The sequence below is a fragment of the Hyposmocoma kahamanoa genome, unplaced genomic scaffold (assembly GCF_003589595.1).
Source record: "Hyposmocoma kahamanoa isolate Upper Pololo Valley unplaced genomic scaffold, ASM358959v1 192, whole genome shotgun sequence".
Taxonomy (NCBI): Eukaryota; Metazoa; Arthropoda; class Insecta; order Lepidoptera; family Cosmopterigidae; genus Hyposmocoma; species Hyposmocoma kahamanoa.
Window position 1 is genome coordinate 12,882,039 of NW_020653719.1, and position 19,636 is coordinate 12,901,674.

At 40.3% G+C, this 19,636-nt stretch overlaps 1 protein-coding gene across 1 annotated transcript in view; it reads right to left on the reverse strand.

Moving 5' to 3' along the window:
- The window catches only part of LOC113226694 (nuclear pore complex protein Nup133), an 83,499-nt gene extending 63,873 nt beyond the window's left edge, over positions 1 to 19,626 (reverse strand). Inside the window, exons 1-14 of the mRNA XM_026459416.1 lie at positions 19,512 to 19,626; positions 16,268 to 16,423; positions 14,532 to 14,685; positions 12,754 to 12,841; positions 11,305 to 11,537; positions 9,959 to 10,122; positions 9,131 to 9,261; positions 7,344 to 7,556; positions 5,972 to 6,090; positions 5,736 to 5,899; positions 5,095 to 5,228; positions 3,200 to 3,436; positions 1,911 to 2,105; positions 230 to 340 (exon numbers count right to left, since the gene is read on the reverse strand). Coding sequence (XP_026315201.1) covers positions 230 to 340; positions 1,911 to 2,105; positions 3,200 to 3,436; positions 5,095 to 5,228; positions 5,736 to 5,899; positions 5,972 to 6,090; positions 7,344 to 7,556; positions 9,131 to 9,261; positions 9,959 to 10,122; positions 11,305 to 11,537; positions 12,754 to 12,841; positions 14,532 to 14,685; positions 16,268 to 16,423; positions 19,512 to 19,596 — 2,184 coding nt within the window. The 5' untranslated portion in view covers positions 19,597 to 19,626. The remainder of the gene's footprint in view (positions 1 to 229; positions 341 to 1,910; positions 2,106 to 3,199; positions 3,437 to 5,094; positions 5,229 to 5,735; positions 5,900 to 5,971; positions 6,091 to 7,343; positions 7,557 to 9,130; positions 9,262 to 9,958; positions 10,123 to 11,304; positions 11,538 to 12,753; positions 12,842 to 14,531; positions 14,686 to 16,267; positions 16,424 to 19,511) is intronic.
- Between the last annotated feature and the right edge of the window lie 10 nt (positions 19,627 to 19,636).

The following is a 19,636-nucleotide window of genomic DNA, read 5'->3' on the forward strand; positions in this document are numbered from 1 at the left end:
ATATATGTCAACATAACATGTCCTTTACTTTCCATAGTCTACGGATCATCCTAAATTATTTTTAGAATAGTTGCTGCCACTTTATCTATAGTTAGACCTTAAAAAAATGACCGAGTGAGCGAATGAGCAGTAGAGTTCAAACTACGTGACAATTCCAAGTGAAATTTGTTTACCTATGAAATTAAGATTATTTGTGCTTGAGTATGTTGCTAGTTAAGAAATAAATTACCCGCAATCGAAGGTCATCGCGCCGCTCCATGTCTTGTATGAAATCGGTGAGGTCTAGTGCTTTCTTGTAATCGTACTCCGTCAATGATTTGCTTTCAGACTCAATATACATCTGTAACAAATAAAGACGTATCATCATCAACAGCCCGACTTCACCCATGGGTATAGACTTCTCATTGTTTGTGCTGTGACGGGACGAACATGTCGTGCGCCTGATGGCAAGCTACACGCCTGTCCATAACAGTTACAGTGCCAATCAGAGCTATGAACCGCAAAGATCTGAGGGGCACTGTCACTGCGCCCGTCACACGAGACATAAGTTGACAAGTCCTATCGCGAATCATGCGATAATCAATCATTTGGTGAGTAAACGAACTTTACCCATTTTTTGTAGTGTGATAACACTGCTTTGCCTTTGCTAACTTGTTATTTTTGACACTACCGAGTGCACTTCAGTTTGGCTAAAATTAAAGATGTGGCTGTGTAAGTGAATGTACCCTAAGAGACAAACAACTGGTAAGTTCCTCTACGTACTGTTTAACATTACGACAGGCATAGACACGGTGGAAAGACACAATTAAGTTAATTGTCTAGTTTAATATTGTTACGAAACATGTTCCTATGACTATTAATTTGCCACGTGCTGACTCGACGCGCAGTAGACTAGTCTCATTAACGCTTATGACTGTGGGTGCCTATCGTTGGCAGCAATCGGGTCGGTAGTAGCTGGCATGTACGCTTGCATCGCGATTAATAACTATCGAAATTTGGAACCTGTTGGGCAGAGGTTGGACTAAAGGGGAGGTTCACTCGGGGCAACTCTCAAGGTGTCCCGCCCCAGTACATAGGCGAGATGTGCTGGGGGTTTGTACGCGATGTACGAGGCACACTTTTACGATTCCTCGTCATAGCACAATGTAGTGTTATGAACGTTTTAATCATGGTTCAGTGTCTTTCTACCCGCTTATATGTATACCTGTAAATTAAGTATCTTTTGTCGTCCCTCAATATCTACATTGAGAATATTTGAACCAGGTACATCGGTATTACAGTCTAGTCTAAATCCAATAAACTACAAAGTAGCGACAAGTCCCATGTGCCTGTAATTTCACCAGCACCGTTACCCTTCAAAATCGGAACACAGTTATGCTGACATTGCTGCTTAGCGGCGGAAATAAGTAAAGTGGTAGTATTTCCCTGGACGAAATCTTTCACAAGGAGCTCTAGTACTGCTATCTATCCATCTAATACGATTTTGACGATGTCGTCTACTAATCTCGCTGCAGGGCGACATTTTTCTAATAACCACTTCTTGGCTACCATTCTGTAGTCGCTTTATTCCACAAGCCATCACCACGCCTCGCAGTAATACCTACATAGTATAATTTCAAACAATTAAAATTTATATTACATTAAAAAAGATTTATGATTATGTACCAGGAAGCCATATTGAGTACCTGTTCTCAAACTAGGGAATTCCCTGTAATTTGAGTACAGATCGAGCCAAACTTCTAGTCCGATTTTTTCTCGCGCAGGTGTGCAGTCAGGCATAAAATATTTAAGTCTTAATTATTTAGACAACAACAACAAAATTAATTGATTGAACAAGAAATTAAAGAAATTAAACCTAATTAATTTATTATTATACAATCACTTTCAAACAAGTTTTAAACTTGAATTACCTGCACCAACTCTTCAGGATTTATAACCCTGGTATCTTCACTATCCATTCCGTGATGGATTCTCAAATCTCTAGGCAGCGCTGAATGCTGTTCTCCCAGTGATAATCGAGATTCGATCTTACGCCATACATCTGAAGATTGAGAATCTGTATCTTCGGAAGCAAGGAGGCACAGCTTAGCCAGTGAAGCCATCGTCTGGAATGAAAGATTTATTGAGGCTATCAGCGCAAAAATGGTGTAATCCACATTTCATTTTTGTTCTTCAAATCCATCTGTAAGTTAAGTATAAGATATTTAATTGGAAGGGTTTAGTGGCAATACCTCTCGTTAACGGTGAGGAAAATATCGAAATGAAAACTTTTTTTTATACTGTCAAGTGACAGGACGAACAAGTCGTACGCCTGATGGTAGCTACTACACGCCTGTCCATAACAGTTGCAGTGCCACTCAGCTCTTTAAATCGCAAGAATCTGAGGCGTACTGCGTCTGTCACCCTGAGACATAAGTTGACCAGTCCCATGTGCCTGTAATTTAACCAGCACCCTTACCCTTCAAAATCGGAACATAGTAATGCTGACAGAAATAGATAAGGTGGCAGTACTTCCCTGGACGAGCTCTTTTACAAGCAGCTCTACTTACTGCTACTGAACTACCTGACCTACTGCCTGCATGTCATAGAAGGTTTGCAGTCCTTTGGAAAACGTGTAAAGTTCTCAAACCGCATTGGATCAACGTTGTGGAATATGGCATAAACTGTCTCCTAACAGGAGACCCGCGATGATTGATGATGAGATCCTTGTCTGTTATTATTTTTGAAATATTATATTTTAGAAAAAAAAACTAAAATTCATATAACATTTAAAAAGATGTAACCTGTCACGCGTCCTAATGATATCCGGTTTTTCTAGCGATTTTGCTGAAACGTTTTTCAAACATTTTTAGAGTATTTTATTACATTTTTTTAATGGTAGGTGAAAACACAGCTCCGTGTTAGAGATACCATCTAGGACGCTTCAGTACCAAATTTATTAGGGACACCGCGTGTCTCCACAATGCGTGACGGGACAAATCGCTCTTGTAGATCTCACTAATTTCCGTTGTATTTTTAATGTATTCATACACTGTAACTATACGTTATAGAGAGAAATAAAGCATATTTGTAAGTTATAAAATGGGATTAATATACCGTAAATGTGCGAGGGAATTTGAGTTTTATTCTCTGTACGTAGAATTGAACTCTACGGCTTTGAACTATACTATTAAGATTGACGATGTAGAGCTGTACTAACAGTCATCCGATTAACGGATTCGGTTTCCTCGCAAGCCAGGTTAGCCAGGGTGCTGGCAGCCTGGCGGTACTCTCTGGCCGCCAAGTGATGCAAGGCCAGCAGCGGCTCCCTCTGCGCAGCAGACGCCAGCCAGGCCGAGAGGCGCGAGGGGTAGCGCGATCCTACAGAACGGATGAGCTGCGCCGAAGTTGGGCCGCCGTGCTCTGTCAGCCACGCGAATGTCGCTTCTGCTATGCCCTGTGGAGTACACAACCGAATCAATAAAACTGTTTTGTTATTTTGTAATTGATAGATTTATTGCTAAGTAATGTAATGTTTTAGTGAAATAATTATTATGATTAGAGATAGTATTATTTAGCAAAGACAGTTTTTAACCGACTTCAAAAAAAGGAGGAGGTTCTCAATTTGTCTCAATCTGAGGGGCACTGTCACTGCGCCCGTCACACGAGACATAAGTTGACAAGTCCTATCGCGAATCACGCGATAATCAATCATTTGGTGAGTAAACGAACTTGCCCATTTTTTGTAATGTGGTAACACTGCTTTGCCTTTGCTAACTTGTTATTTTTGACACACTACCGAGTGCACTTCAGTTTGGTTAAAACTAAAGATATGGCTGTGTAAGTGAATGTACCCTAAGAGACAAACAACTGATAAGTTCCTCTACGTACTGTTTAACATTACGACAGGCATAGACACGGTGGAAAGACACACAATTAAGTTAATTGTCTAGTTTAATATTGTTACGAAACATGTTCATGATGTAATGTTTTAGTGAAACAATTATTATGATTAGAGATAGTATTATTTAGCAAAGACAGTTTTTAACCGACTTCAAAAAAAGGAGGAGGTTCAACAACCTGATGCAAAGGTTAGCAAAATCTTTAGAATAAGTATAATTTGTATATCTGTGGAGGTATAAATAAATAAAATAAATTTAGTTAGTAGTTTTCAGGAGAAATGTGAACGAATTCCTCATTGGTGCATTTCGCACGTTATCTGGCAGCCGGTTGCAGACAGCCGGTGCCATTACATGCACTAATTTGGATGTCTACGCCAGCCACCTCGGTATAGCCCGCAGCCGGCCCTCATGTATATGTTATAATTTATATAGTTTTAAATTTGTAAAAGCAGCAGGCAAAAGTTCTTAACGCTCGTCTTTTTTAACGATTGATCCGTTTTCTCTCAGACATAAAATAAATTAAATCAATCGATATTTCAATTTGTTCTGAGGTAAAAAATTTTGACTTCTATAAATTAATTTTGATAGTTTTATGTTGGACCTCAAAACTTAGTTTTGAGCAAATGAGCATTAAAAATAAAATTTCGATACTTGTTTTTCAAAACTAAGTAAATATTGATTATATTTGTATACTAATATTATTAAATTATGATTTAATTTGATCTGAAAACGTGTTCGGAAACGCGAGCAAATTGGATTCTTATACTCGACGGCCGCTGCCGCGACACGCTCGCCTCCATCGCTCGGCTCGTACTGCTTTTTCATAATATATACTAACCTAGGTACTGAATGGAGGGCGCAGCCGCAACCAAGACTTATTAGGTCAATATCAAAAGATATACTGGTTATAAATGTCATCAATCGTTAAAAAAGACCAATAATAAAAAAAAGAGGATCAAATATTATTTTTGAATACCAAATATTTATTGTGTATGCTTAAACATAACGATAGTGTTACTTTGAATGCAGGTTATTTATAATTTATCCTATAATTATATATATCAAACATAAAAAGAAATACCGTTTATTTAAAAAGTGCACATTTACAATAGATTATATCTTTGTGGATCAAATACCATTATCCCATACTTTTTTATCCAAGACCTGAGAATGTCCAAAGCAATGTGTTATTTTTTTTAAATAGCAAGCTCACCTCACTGGCGTACTTGTCGATGTAATTATATAACTTGTCCATATCATTTTTCTTGACGCACATTTCGATAAGCAACTCAAAGTCCTTGAACTTCTCCGCTAGGGCAGCCGCGCGTTCAGTTTGACCTTCTTCAACTGTAACGTTATAATTTAGCATTATTAATGATTTTCAAGTTTTTATTCTATGTCACGGTGTATTACCACCATGATGTTCAATTATTTTTTTGTGAAATTACTCTACTAGTTTGTTATAATTATTAATAACAAAGATCGACCAATTAGAAAAATTCCTTCGATCCAGTCGGATTCGAACCGTCGTCTTCTAGCAAACCGTGCCAGATGCTGTGCCAACTAAACCACGGAACTTACAAGAGGACCTTAGGAAGTTTTCTATGTGCTTGTTGCAGATCTGTATTTTTGGTTTTTAACGATTTTTTTATGCTGTAGCGCCATCTGTGAGAAATTTATTTCGTCACTCAGAAAGGTATCTTTGCAGCTAGCTACCTAGAGATGTCGCTTTATTCATTGTTATTAATGATCTTTTAGAAACAAAACTGATCCAATGAAAATCGATTTCCGATAGTTACTGTGTACAATTTTTTTAACAAGTGATGTATGAAAAATGGCAGAAAAGGAACCGACTGTAGGGCTGGATGAGTTCGCGGCGCATGTTCTCGTAGACGTGCTGCGTGTGCGCGTTCTGCTGCAGGTGCTGCGCGTCGGCCAGCAGCAGGTCGGCCAGCGCCGCCGCCGCCTCCAGCAGCTGCGCGCGCAGCGGCGCCGACGGGCAGTTGCGCGCGCACTGCCTGCGACACAACAAGCGTCCTCGCTTTCACCGGGCACGGCCGATCGGGTGCACGGCTGGCCGGTATGCTTACGTGATAGCCCGCTTGTGCAGGTCCGCCAGGGCGGGCAGCAGGGCTCTGGGGCCGAGCTGCGGCGGCACGGTGTGCGTCTGCCATTGCGAACGGACCTTCTGCACTTCCGTTAACACGCTCTGCCGACAACATTTCCAACTTAGACGAGTATATCAATAGGCGAAATATCCCTGTGGACTTGTGTAAGTTACTATCAAATTTCATGCACGTTGATTAAAAAGATGACCAAATAATTTCTATCTAAAATTGTGCAATTTTAATGACGTCAAGGAAAGTATACTGCCACCAAATCTATTTCCGCTACCAAGCAGTAATGTGAGCATTACATTTTGAAGGTCTTATATTAGTAAGATGGAAGCAGGAACTTAGGGTGGCAGATTTTGTGATTCAAAGCTCTGAGGCACTGCAACACTAAAACATTAATAACTTGATTGAACAAAATTGGGCCAAGATGATCCCTCAGGTACACCTGATATTATTTTCCGTGAATTAGAATGATACCCATTAACCACTACAGAGAAACATCGATCTTCTAAATACGACCATCTATCTCAACAATGCAACGAAAATACCTGATAGCTTCTGAGGCAACCGATCAAAGGCCTTACTAAGGTCTGTACATACAACGTCAACTTGTTTGTAAGCATCCAATGCTTCCATTAAAATTTCAGAAAGGTCTACTAAATTAGTACATGTTGATTTAGAAGGAACAAAGCCACGTTGATTAGTGCTCAAAATTTGTTTAAAATGACGTTGTACCTAAGGATAGACAAGTGACTCCAAGATCTTACAAAGAGTTGACAAAATTGAGATGGGTCTATACACTTATGATGGATGGATGGATGGATGGGTATAGCTTACTATTAAATCGTCGCTACTTGAAATCGCTGTTATACTGGGAAAAACAATTATTTCACAAAATATCGACTTTGAAATAAATGCAATTGAAATTTTTATGACAATTTCTTATGCACACCATGTTAATTCCGTGTTAATTTTTAACAGACGATTCTACATTTCATGTTTTATCTAAATTTGAAAATGTTTGCATTTTATATAAGCAATTTTGTTGCGTTATCCAATATTAAGTTATTTTCTGTGAAAATTCCAGATAATTGGTTTTCGCAATACAACGAATAATGATTATTTTACTTGGCAAATAGAATCCTCAAGAAAGATAATGCTGAAGTATGTTTCAAACTAAAACAAGAATTACTCTATCTCCGGTAATAAAAAAAATCCACTAATTAAGTAACCAGTAATCGATACTCACCCATGGTGATCGTACACCCAGTGATCGACACATGCCAGTAAGAAGCGTGCTGTTATAATAGAAAATGCTGTCCTAAAAAGGTGTCGAAAAGTGAGGTACCGTGAGGATGCTGAGGGTGGCCGTGGCGTGGCCGGCGGCGGCGCGGGCGTCGGCGTGCGCGGCGGCGTGCTGCAGGCGGGCCAGCGCGCGCAGCACCCGCGCCACCTTCGACACGCGCCGGAAGCACACGTCGGCCGGCGACAGCGCGCCCGAGGACAGGGCCGCCTCCACCTCGGGCTCCTCCTCCACCTCGGGGGTCTCGCCGCACACCACCTGCTCGCCACCGGCCGGGTCAAACATGTTTTATTTATTTATTTATTTATTTATTTATTTATTTTATTTATTTATTTAGTTCACCAACACTATATACATTACAACATTCAAATATTTAACAATACAAAACAAAAGCTTAATGCTATAGCAATTATATGTGAAGACAACATGCAAGATAATAAGAGTGTTATTTTAACATTTACAGTAGTAAATTTTATTTAGTAGTAAATTTTAATTTGCAGTAGCAATTTTAATCAATCAAACAAATTAAATTGAAAAAATATAAATGTCGCTGATAAAGCTAATAAAAAAAAAATCGAATCTATAATAAAGTAATAAAAATATAAATCATAAAAATAATCGAATACAATATATTTTTTAAGATGTTCCCGGCAAGCCCCTCACATTATTCAAAGGAATGGTCGTAGATGACAGAGACGTGTTTATTGTTCGGTCTCCGGAACATAGGTGACAAATTATACAGTTAGACTATAAATACAATCTATCTACACTACAAGCCGAAGTAGGACGGTCTTATTGACCTGGATTAGGTGGTGAAATTACAGGCACATGGGACTTGTCAACTTATGTCTCAGGGTGCGGTGGCGGTGCCCCTCCGATCTTTGCGATTTAAAGCTGAGTGGCAATGTGGCAGTGCCAGGCACCAAAAAAACCTCCGTGGCCGAAAGGTTTACCAAGCTAGCCTGTCACGTAGAGGTCCCGGGTTCGATTGCGGGCACTCGCGAGTTCACGCGAGAAATAGTGTGTCAGTTGGAAAATTTAACATGGTTCAATATTGCATCAAAAAATATTTCAATTATCGTCTCGCCCACCCTCGTCAATCCAGACCACTGAGGATCGAATAAGAGAAAATTGAAATTTGGCATACCAATCGTCTCGTCTCACTTCGCTGGTGGAAAAGCACCTTAAGTTATACAGCTAACACGTGTTTCCTCTAAGGAGAAGGTTTATTTAGGTCGCAGTCCGCCACGCTTGTTGGGACTTTACACGTTTTTCGAGGGTTGTTAACCTTCGAAGTTCCATTACGATGTTTAATTTCACCGTTAGCGAAAGTTTTGTTACTATACATGTTGGAAATGGTAACTGATTTTTATCGCTACAGAGCTAATCACCGTTTGCCATTATTCTATTTATTTGAATCAGTGCACGAAATTAACGCGATCGGCCGTCTAACGTCAAGTGAGTGAACGTTAAGGCCGAACTACTGACTCTAGGAAAACAGTTCGTTGGCGATTGTCATTCATTCTCATACTCCTAAGCACTCTGAAAAAACACTACAATAAGCCAGCAGAGGGCGTTGTACGGTCGGTCGTTATTACACTTTTAAAGATCCCTGCCGTCTCTCGCTAGACGGTGCTCGCTGCATTAAAATAATAATTATTCCTCACGGGCACATACACACACCGCTGTATTTTCCCATAGGGGTAGGAAGAGCCCATAAACGCACGTAGAAGAATGATTAGACTTTATAGGTCATTTGCCTAAGAACCGTGGACCACCACAGCTGAAGCCAAATGTGAAGAGTGATGAAAAGTACAACCGGCGTGCTTCACCTGATAGATGGCGGCGTCGATGAGCTGCGCGTCGGCGCCCTGCTGCAGGCGGCGCAGCGTCAGCGCGATGGCGAGCTGCTCGGCGAGCGAGCTCAGCGCGCACTGCGTGCTCACGCAGCCGCCGCCGGACTCTGCCCACGAACGCGCGAGCGTTTGTTAATGTCACCTTACAATGGTCTAATTCTCACATAGTCGGCCTTTTAATTAAGAGTAATAAACCGTCGTTTAGTGCGTTGCTATTTGATCACATTAAAATAGTGTTATTTCAAACGATCAACTTCATTGACTCACTCGATAGATAAATTATACTTGAGAATATTATTATTTTTTTTTAAATTCATAACAGAAATGATGGAAATAAATCGTAGAAATTTCGGTTTGCAAATTAATCGTCAAAAATCATTATTTTTTTAACGATTCCGTTTCAGTCAGTTCATGATCAAGCCTGGACCAGAATGTTGTCTGGTTAGAAAAAAATTCAACAAAAACATGGTACAGATTTTTTTAAAATACATTTTTTGGGTTGTTACCAACTAGGCAACAACCTGGTCCCAGCTTATAGATGAATTTTGGGACACACTGTAGAGTTAATGAATAAATGACGATGATAAAGTTACTGAGCATTTAATTGTCATAATTAGGGCTTATCAATAAAACTGTGGCCTTTTATAATTGGACAAATCATCAACAGTAATTTCAGGGGGGCTACTCTCGATCTCCGTCCGACATCCGTCCGAAACAATTACTGTCAAATGAGTAATATTCGACAAAATTAAAAGACAAGTATCCTGTATGAAGCTTCATTCGCATCACGCGTAAGGAACTCACCCCTACTAACGAGGCCCAAGCGTTGCCACAGTCCCGTAGCCCTGAGGAAGTCGACGAAGAGCGAGAAGGCCCGTTGCTTATCTCTCAGCTGCGCTGCGATCTGCAGAGCCGCTGAGCTGCCCAGGGCTATATTCGTGTACGGACCGCTGGGACGCTGCTTCCATCTGGTGAATCAAATTTCAACTGATTTAAAGTCAAATAATCATTTCACAATCACAAGCTACTGTTCGTTCACTGTGCTGACTTCCTTGAGAAGCACGAGCAAGAAACTCTAGGGATTGCTCTTTTTAAAGAAACTTAAATGCTATGGAATACATTTTGAATCAAATTTGTGTGGATATGGAGCGAACTTAGTTGCAATTCTGTATCTCGCACGCCTTTCTTCCTGTATCTTCTTGAAATAGTAAAGATATATAATAATAACGCACACGGGTGCGATGGACAGACACATAGACAATCACAAATTACATCCAATCCACGAGAGAAATAAATATAGGTCATACAAGTATTTCTCCCGATCCGGAAATCGAACCTGGTACCTCTGCGTGGCAGACCAGCACGGTAACCGTTCGGCCACTGAGGCAGTTAGAGGCAGCAAGGCAGATTTAACTAAAAACGTTACCGTTCCTCTGGTATAGAGTTTCTTAACCTTTTTCTGGTCATGGGCCCCTCTCAAAATTTCTAAGAGCCTACGAACCCTTCCCGAATAGATGAAGAAGAAAAAACGCTCGCGGGTTGCATTGACGCGCGTCTCGCTCGCTCCAATAATGAATGGCCGTCAAAGGGCGCGAAAATTCAAAGTCACGCGAAAAGTGTGAATGTATTTTGTATGGTGGGCTTGCCACCAGTATTACAGGGACCCCTTAGGGGCCATGGGCCACACTGCCGTCCACTAATTAAAACGCGGCTATCTGACAAATGGTGATATTTGACCCGACACATAGCTGAAATATTAATAAACAATTTCAATATTCAAAACTGGGTTACGGTTTTCTTATGATAACTTAGGGATCCTAAGGGACGGAAAAAGAAGCCAAGGTAAACCAAAGAAAAGATGGAGAGACGTCTTCACAGAAATAATTAGATCGTATTGAATGGCTAAAGCGAGAAAAAGAGAAGAGTGGAGAGACCTAGGGGAGGCCTACGCCTTAAAGGCGACTGCTGCATTAAATTATTCGTTTGAGTTTTATTTTCGCTTATTTATTAAAAAAACAAATGTATGTTAAATGTAGTACAATAAAGGCTGTTTTAATTTTTTTATTTTATTTATTTTACGATAACTTAAAAAAATAATTAGTCACAGGTCAAGAAACACTGCTCTATAACTGTCCTAAATGATGCAGTACCTGGGGTCCCCGGCGGGCATGTCGTCCAGCAGGTCCGTGGCGATGCGCAGCACGGTGCGGTCCAGCGCCGCGTCCACGTCGCGCTCGTCGGGGGCGGGGCCGGACCCGGGGGCGGGCGCGGGGGGCGGGAACAGCTCCTCCACCAGGCTGCGGCACAGCAGCGCGTCGCGCCGCAGGTGGAACAGGAACGCCGTCTTCAGCTTGCCGCACGCGTCGAACGTCACCGTGCTCACCTGCCGACCGCTCTCTTTGTACCTCTTCAATACGACATTCATTGGGCGGGAACTTCAGTAACAGGACGCATAAAAGATTTCAAATAAAAAAAATAATATCAATTCAATAGAAATTTAATTACAATTAATTGCGACATCTCCAGCCAGGGTTGGTAGGTGTAAAGTTACCTAACTCGATGACGAAATACTTTCACAGATTTCTCATAGATGACGCTACGGCTAAAAAGTCTTTGAAAACCAAATACGAAGATCCGACAAGCAAGCACATAGAAAAATTCGTGAGGTCCGCTGGTTCGTTCCGTGGCTAAATTAAACGGTCCGAATCCGGCCGGATCGAAGGAATTTTTCTAAGTGTTCGATCTTTGTATTAATAATTATAACAAACTAGTGAAGTAATTTCATAAAAAAAAATAATTGAACATTAATTCAATACGTATTTAGATTATAACAACGATATGGAAAAGTTTCTGGAAGAAGGATCAATATATAAACGGCAAATCTTACAAAAAATGAATTGTATATATAAACTTTGCACCCTGATTTTACATCACATTTCCTCTCCCACACTGGCTTTTACCTATTCTTAAAGTAATGCATCCAAATTAGCACCCTTGACAAGAAATTTGAAATAAATAGAAAGTTTTGTCGTGTCCTGAATAATCACTCTTTATAAGATACGAGTTTGAGAAAGTAAGGCATCGAAATTGTATTGAAGCATACAAGAAGTACCTACTAAGCCGTGTTCAAAATTCAACGTCTTTTATTAGAAAGTGAACTAAGTGATTCAAGTGAAAGTGAAAACGTGACTCCCGCTGCTTAAAAAACTTTAAAAAACCCAAAGTTCTTTTTGCCATTCTACAAATACATTAAAAACACAAAAGAAAATATTTATTGAGGATCCCGAAAACTATGAGGACCTGGCTCAAAGGACTTGTATACAAGTCAAAAATCCTAATAAAAAACTTAGAAGTACGTGTTATTAATTTGTTGGCCTCAAATTAGCGAATTCCTTGTACCATAGTCAGAAAGAAACTCCAAGTGCATCACCAGAAAAAAACTACAACCAACTTAGAAAAATTCGCTTCCTAAATTGATCCGAGAATCTTACCCGAGACACCATATTAAGCTTCCATAGTGTTAACCGCTAGGACATTTACAATCGACGACCAAGTACATGTCGTCAGTCTTTTTTGTGAATTGAAATAATATACTTTACCTCATTCGGATCAATTTCGTATAGAGACAAGTTTCCATCGTACATGTCCGACGGACACGGAGATTCCATTGGACTATCACACATGGATCTACAAACGAAATAAACAATTATTAGAATTTTATTTAAAGAACATTTGACCACGTTCTCGGATCTAATGTAGGTTTGTTTTTTAAACAATTTTTTTCCGAAATACTGTACTTGTCTCGAAATTTATACATAATCAATCAATCGATTAGAAATTCCGAAACATATACCACCTATTCGCACCTTTTACTTCTTTCTTCTTAATACATACGAAAATGGAATAAAACACAGGATAGGCTGTGTTTCCCGAAAAGTACAATTTGAAGCTATTCAAGGCTAGAGTGAATTGGAATTTTCATCCAAAGTATGAAATTCAAAATTACATTGTCAAATGGTAGATATGAGTGTGCCGTTACAGGCTATATAATAGCAGTAGAACTAGTGACAGAACGTCCAGGAAAGTACTGTCTGCCACGGTACCTGTTTCTGCCGCCAAACAATAATGTGAGCTTTACTACGTCCCGGTTTCGCAAAGGTAAGGGTGCTGGTGAAACTAGAGGCTAATTAATAGATTCAGGCGTTACCTTGCGGAAGTCCATGTTAATAAAAATGGAAGTAAATTAATTTGCTACTCCGAGAACCCTGTGAGTCAGAGTCAACCCTCGCCGAGCGTCAAGCAGTCAACAGCCCCTGAGGATGCCTCGTGGAGAGGCGAAACACGTGTCGGGTATATTTTTGGTGGTGGTTTGTGACTGTATTTGCGCTTGTGTTATTTATTTTATTAATTTTATGCGGAGGGAGGGTGGGATAATTAACTGCATGAAAAAAATATTTAACACAAGCGCAGCTATTTTGCACGATTTAACCTTCACTGAGTACGTCGAGTAGCAAATTAATATAGTTCCATTTTTATTAAACAAGAGGCTATCTCAGGGCGAAAAGCGCTGTGGCAGTGCCCCTTAGGTGGCTGTTATTTAAAGCTCTAAGTTTTGGGTAGATTCTGCCTTATGGGTAGGCGTGTCCATTACCATCAGACGTACTATTTGTTCGTCCCGTCAAAGTAAACGTTAGCAATTGGCGGTTCGTTGATGTTTTACAACATGGCGTTGTAACTAATAGTAGTAGAGCTCCTTGTGAAAGAGTTCGTCTAAGGAAGTACTGCCACCAAGCAATAATGTGAGCATTACTGTGTTTCGGTTTCGAAGGGTAAGGGCGCTGGTGAAATTACAGGCACATGGGACTTGTCAACTTATGTATCAGGGTGACGGGCGCAATGGTAGTGCCTTCAGATCTTTTCGATTTAAAGCTCTGAGTGGCACTGCAAGTGGATAGGCGTGACGCTTACCACAAGGCGCACGACTTGTTCGTTTCGTCACAAAAACACATCCATTTTTGACAAATCGCAAATTAATTTTCATTTTATAAATCGATACCGCCCACGTAAGCTGTTATAAGTATAAGTCATAACACCATTTTTTGCATTTTAACTAAAATATATTCTTTTTTATGTATACCATTATAGGCTTCATGTTTGAATTTAAGCATAATTGGAAGGGATTTTTCCATCGATATACATAAAAAAGGATATATTTAAGTTACGAAGCAAAAAATGGTATTTTGACTTACAACAACTTAGTTGGAGGTATCGAAATATGTATATAAAACCACGTTTCACGAAGAGGATTGGCCTATTTATTCCTAGTCAAGGGCACGAAATGACTTCACCAAAAGTTCTAGAACCTAGTATTACTTACGGTGTTGGAGCCAGACTCTCTGCAGTGGTGAGGACCAAAACGCCGTGTTTCTTGCTGAATAACAGAGGAACACCGTTGCACAGCTCTGCGCCCAGGATCCTGTCGCCTTCAGACGCCACGTCTATGTAGTCCACTTTGTCGTTTGGCACTGTACCTGTACAAAGAAGTTAAGAAAGTAGCATATTTCTCTAGCTGTTTATTCATATATCTAGAAATACACTGTAAGGAACAGAATATGCTGAAAAGTAACCGTAGAAGCTCAAAAATAATTTGATGTATCGGACTCCTCAGACTAGGGAATTCAATGTTGAGTACCAGAGCAACAGCGTTCACTCTGGGGCACTTTCAGATTTTCAGTAGTATTACAGCAAAATTTTTATCAACCGCTAAACAAAGTCTATAAGGCAGCCATATAAGAAAATGACTAAAGGTAAATTTTAACCGCAAATTATTATTAAACAGCCATAGAGATCCCCACATGCCGATTTTCAGCTGAATTAGAGCAAGTCTATCTGCCGCCAAAAAGTTTGTATGGTAGCCATATTGACAAATGGCGAAAAATAAATTTTGACCGCAAATTATTATTAAACACCCGTAGAGACCCCCACATGCCGATTTTCAATCGAATTAGAGCAAATTTTCATCTGCCGCCAAAAAATACTTCTATGGCAGCCATATTGAAAAATGACGACAAACTAATGTTGATCACAAATTATTATCAAGCACTCCTAGAGACCCCACATTACAATTTTTGAAGGAATCAGAACAATTTTTTTTCTACTGCCAACAAACGCTTGCATGGCGGCCATATCTATCTATATATCTGGCGAAAAACCAATTTCGAGCACAAATTTTTGACCCTGTCACTTCCACATGACAATTTTCAGCTGAAACAGAGCACTCGCTCTTTCGGCAGCCAATTTTAACGAAAAAAAACTCTTATATGGCATTCATATTGAAAAATGGCGAAAAAAAACATTTGACCCCAAATTATGATTAAGGACTCCTAAAGCCCCCGCATGCCAATTTTCAGCCGCATCGAAGCAAGTTTTTTCCTTCCAGCACCTCCTACCTATCTCTAATAGTTTCCGTGATAGAAGGCTTTGAAATTTGTATGGCGGCCATTTTGTTTATTTGAATTTGGAACATTTTTTATTTTCAGCAGAAATTGACCAAGTTGTATCTCATAAAAGTGCACAAATATGCCCCCATGTATAGTATTTGCAGGCCGTTGATCACTCGTTTACATTTTCCACAATCAGGTCTTCTCATATTCGATTCTTTGTCTTGGAGCCTATCCGCGTACAACGGAATAAATATCTTTTTTCCACCATATCGGGAAGTATGCGTTCTATTTTTCTAAGCGAGTCAGGATTTGTAGCTTTATATATACGAGTATAACGTACCATAAGCGTACTTTATGCTGAGTAGCAAATTCTTCCAGGCAATCAGGGTAGAGAATTGGTAGATGTAATAAGGTGGTAAAGCCAAAGAACATCTAATAGTTCTAATAAAGTTTTTGAGGATAAACTGGTTATGAAAGTTATTGCGTGTCAAGTAAGGTTTTGAGTGTTTTTGTAGTGTTTGCAAATATGCTTTCTTTTAGTCTTCAATTATATTCTATTTCTTTGATTGTTTAAAGCTTTGTAGGTATAAGGCGAGACCTTACGCCGATAATTACTGGTTGAAACTGCTACTCGCACTTAGCAGGTTTTTTGTCCTGAAATTGTACTTACTGGAAACCTCAGTGATGTATTTGCTGTTGTAGAGCAACGCTCGCGGTCCAAGAGGCAAGAACTTCGGTGGTTCGTCCACATCTTCGCGCGTCCAGCTGCGGAGGGGGACAAGTGACGTCACGCGGGGATTCGCCGCGTCTTCTACGCAGATGTGCGCTGGAAAAATGCATTCATGATTAACTCTTCCACCGTTGCAAATGTCCATGGACGACGGTTACAATTTCCTATTAAGTAGCTCGTCTGCCTCCTACTTTTCATCAAAACCAATTTTAAAAACCGGCTATAGCATAGTCTAGAATAATAGTAATGTGCTAGGGATGCACATTACGATTCCATTTTTATGAAGATCGATTCAAGTGTATACGAACTGGCGATTTTTTGTATCGATTCATTAGCGATTTTTAAGTAAATCGTTAATACTAAGGCGAATCGTCTAGGTCGTATTCGTAATTTAAACAAATCAGTCTCTTTATTTTAACTGCCTCCGTGGCCGAACGGTTACCATGCCGGACTGCCACGCAGAGGTCCCAGGTTCGATTCCCGGGCCGGGAGAAATGTTTGTATGGCTTACATTTATTTCTCTCGTGAGTTTGGGTGTAATTTGTGGTTGTCTATGTGTGTGTCCATGGCACCCGCGACACAGGGTTTCCCTAGTGCGGGGCTATGTTGAGTGTGTGCGTTATTTATTTATTTATTTATTTCTGGACCACTATTTTGTATTGGACTGCAAGAAAATCAATTTTGCAATATCTAAGTACAATACAATATTTGGCGATTGTCGCTACTTCTGTGCCATCTGAACGTCTTTTCTCACTGACTAGTATCACTCTAAATGAAAGCCGTAATAAAACTGAAGGCAAAAAGGCTGAAAAAAAATTTTTTTTTTCGGAAATACTTTTCAAACGATTTATATGAGAGCATACGATGATCCGATGATCAAAAGCAAAAAATCGTGCATCCCCACAGCCGCTCACGCGATGCGCTCCTCCTACCGCAAAATGGCGGCTATTTGGTTTCGCAAAATAGAAAAGGATTCAGTTTAAATACAAGGTTTTATAAATAAAAATTATTATTCTGCATTGCTCAATAAATACCCTCCGTACTACCAATAAAAACATCTCAATTAAAATGCAGTAATACACCGCAAATCCTGCACTTAAAAAGCACTAATAAAATTTTTGGTGTACTTGGATAAATATGATAATATTCCGTTTGAGTGGTTCTAACGTTTACCATGAAATTAGTCCTAAGTATAGTTTATAGACATTTATATTCAGGGTAAACTTAAAAAACGCTACTTACGGTATGTTTTCAATAAATAAACACCGAAATCACCAGCCCAAACAATAACACACACGATTGTCGTGAAGTATTTTTGAAGTTGTTTATTTTTTTTTTAATGACAGACCCAGGCATTAAAAACTTTATGGTTTGCTAGAGTAGTTACCGAAATAGCAATTAATATTAGTTCTTTTACCTGTTATAACTTCGATATCCGATAAATCGGTATAAAATCATCACCGGCACCTCTAGGTGTGGTATAGGCGTCTACCGCTGCATGTATCGCGTGAGCGGATAATGTACCAAACTACAATACCAAAGTCTCTAATTACGAAATTTCCTGTCCTAGTACCTGAACAACAGAATTCTTTCCGGGGCACTACTCGGAACACTTAGCCCAGAACAATTTAGCAAAGTTTATTTCCTAAATTGGTACTACCAAGAACAGAATTATGTGATGAGTGGGAGCTTCAAAACGGGATTCCACGAACCGGCATCGGTGGGAGAGCGTGCATACACCGGTTTTTTGTGGGTAGGTCTCCGAGGATCTGTCGGACGAGACTCTATGGCCGGGTGGGTCCACAGAGGAGAGTCCCACATAATGTAGCCATGTCATTGCCCGTGGTGGGGTGTGCGTAAAGCATTGTCCTGAATATATTAAAAAAAGTCATCATAAAGACCTCTAACTGTAGTGTAGGTAGGTGGAATATAATTGTAACGGACTATATCAATGCGTTAAAGGGTGGGTGCTAACAACGAGTGAGCAAGGTCAACGCAAATGTACTTACAGCTTATTAATTTATTAGAAAACACGTATAGCTTTCAAAGCAAAACAGTAAACAAGTCACAAATCACATTTAAATTTAGAATTTAAATATAAAACTGATAACTTAAAGAGACTATAAAATATATACAAGAGAGATTTGTAGCGATTCGCTACAATAATTATTATTGTATATAATTATTTCTGTAAATGAGTGTGGCTGGAGATTTGGAGAACCAGTCAATTATAAACAATTGAACTGCTACTGCGTGTCCTCACTATTACCTGTCTTAAGAAATACCTCAGTGGCGACGAGGATGGGAACCGAACCTACGCTTGGTAAGCACACGACAATTTAACGCAAAAAAGGTCTACCGAGGATATCAAATGCAGTAAAAGAATTGGCAGTGGACACATCGCCTAACTTTCATTGTATTAATTGTTAATACAGGACAGTCGCACATCTATCTACATAAGTTTTGTTTATAGTGCCCCTGCCTATCAACCTCTTCGTTATGCGGGAAGGGCACCATGACCTGTGCGAGCAAGCCTGTGCAGAGATCATCTAAGTCAGGTCCTAACCCCAGATCAGCCGGTTTGCTCGATTTTCATCTGGTTTATTATAAGGTTAGAGTAGAGGCTCCCTATTTTCCAGATAGGTACCGGAACTGTAGGCACGCTCACTTTCCGTAGCGCATTGCGCAACTAACAGTTGCCACCGCTAAGCCGTTGGCTCTTAAGTCCACTATCAAATCTCGTCACCAAATACTCTAAAATCCACTACCAAAATCTGGTCTTCGGTGATGAGATTTGGTAGTGGACTTTATAGTCAACGCAGAATGTCTAGCTCATCCTCTACTAGCGCTCCGGGCTAGTGCCGGAGATGCCATAGCGTGACCTGTGACAATGTCCAGACATAGCTTCCAACTTAGAGGGCAAATCACGTGGCCCGCACGTCTCCTCGCTGCAGGCCTTCAAGTAAACCGCTAATAAGACGCGCTAGCTGCGCTACCACAAACCCCAACGAGTTCGTACCCAAGTTCAGGTCCACCAGAGACGCCCGTGAGAGCCTTATCACTGGCGTAGGACTTAGCCCGAACGCCCGTTGTACCCTGGTTTTGCCGGAGAGGCCGTAGTCTTTCCGGAATACTCTATCTCTCTGGTCCGCAGATAGTGACACATAAGATAGTTTTTTCTTACCGATAGCGTACTTCATCTCGGGCGAGCGGGCGACGTTGACTGCAGCTATCAGCAGGAGTAAACCGAAGCTGCCGCTGGCCTTCATGTCTAGGGCCACTATTTCCACGCTGTTCAGGTCACCTGTG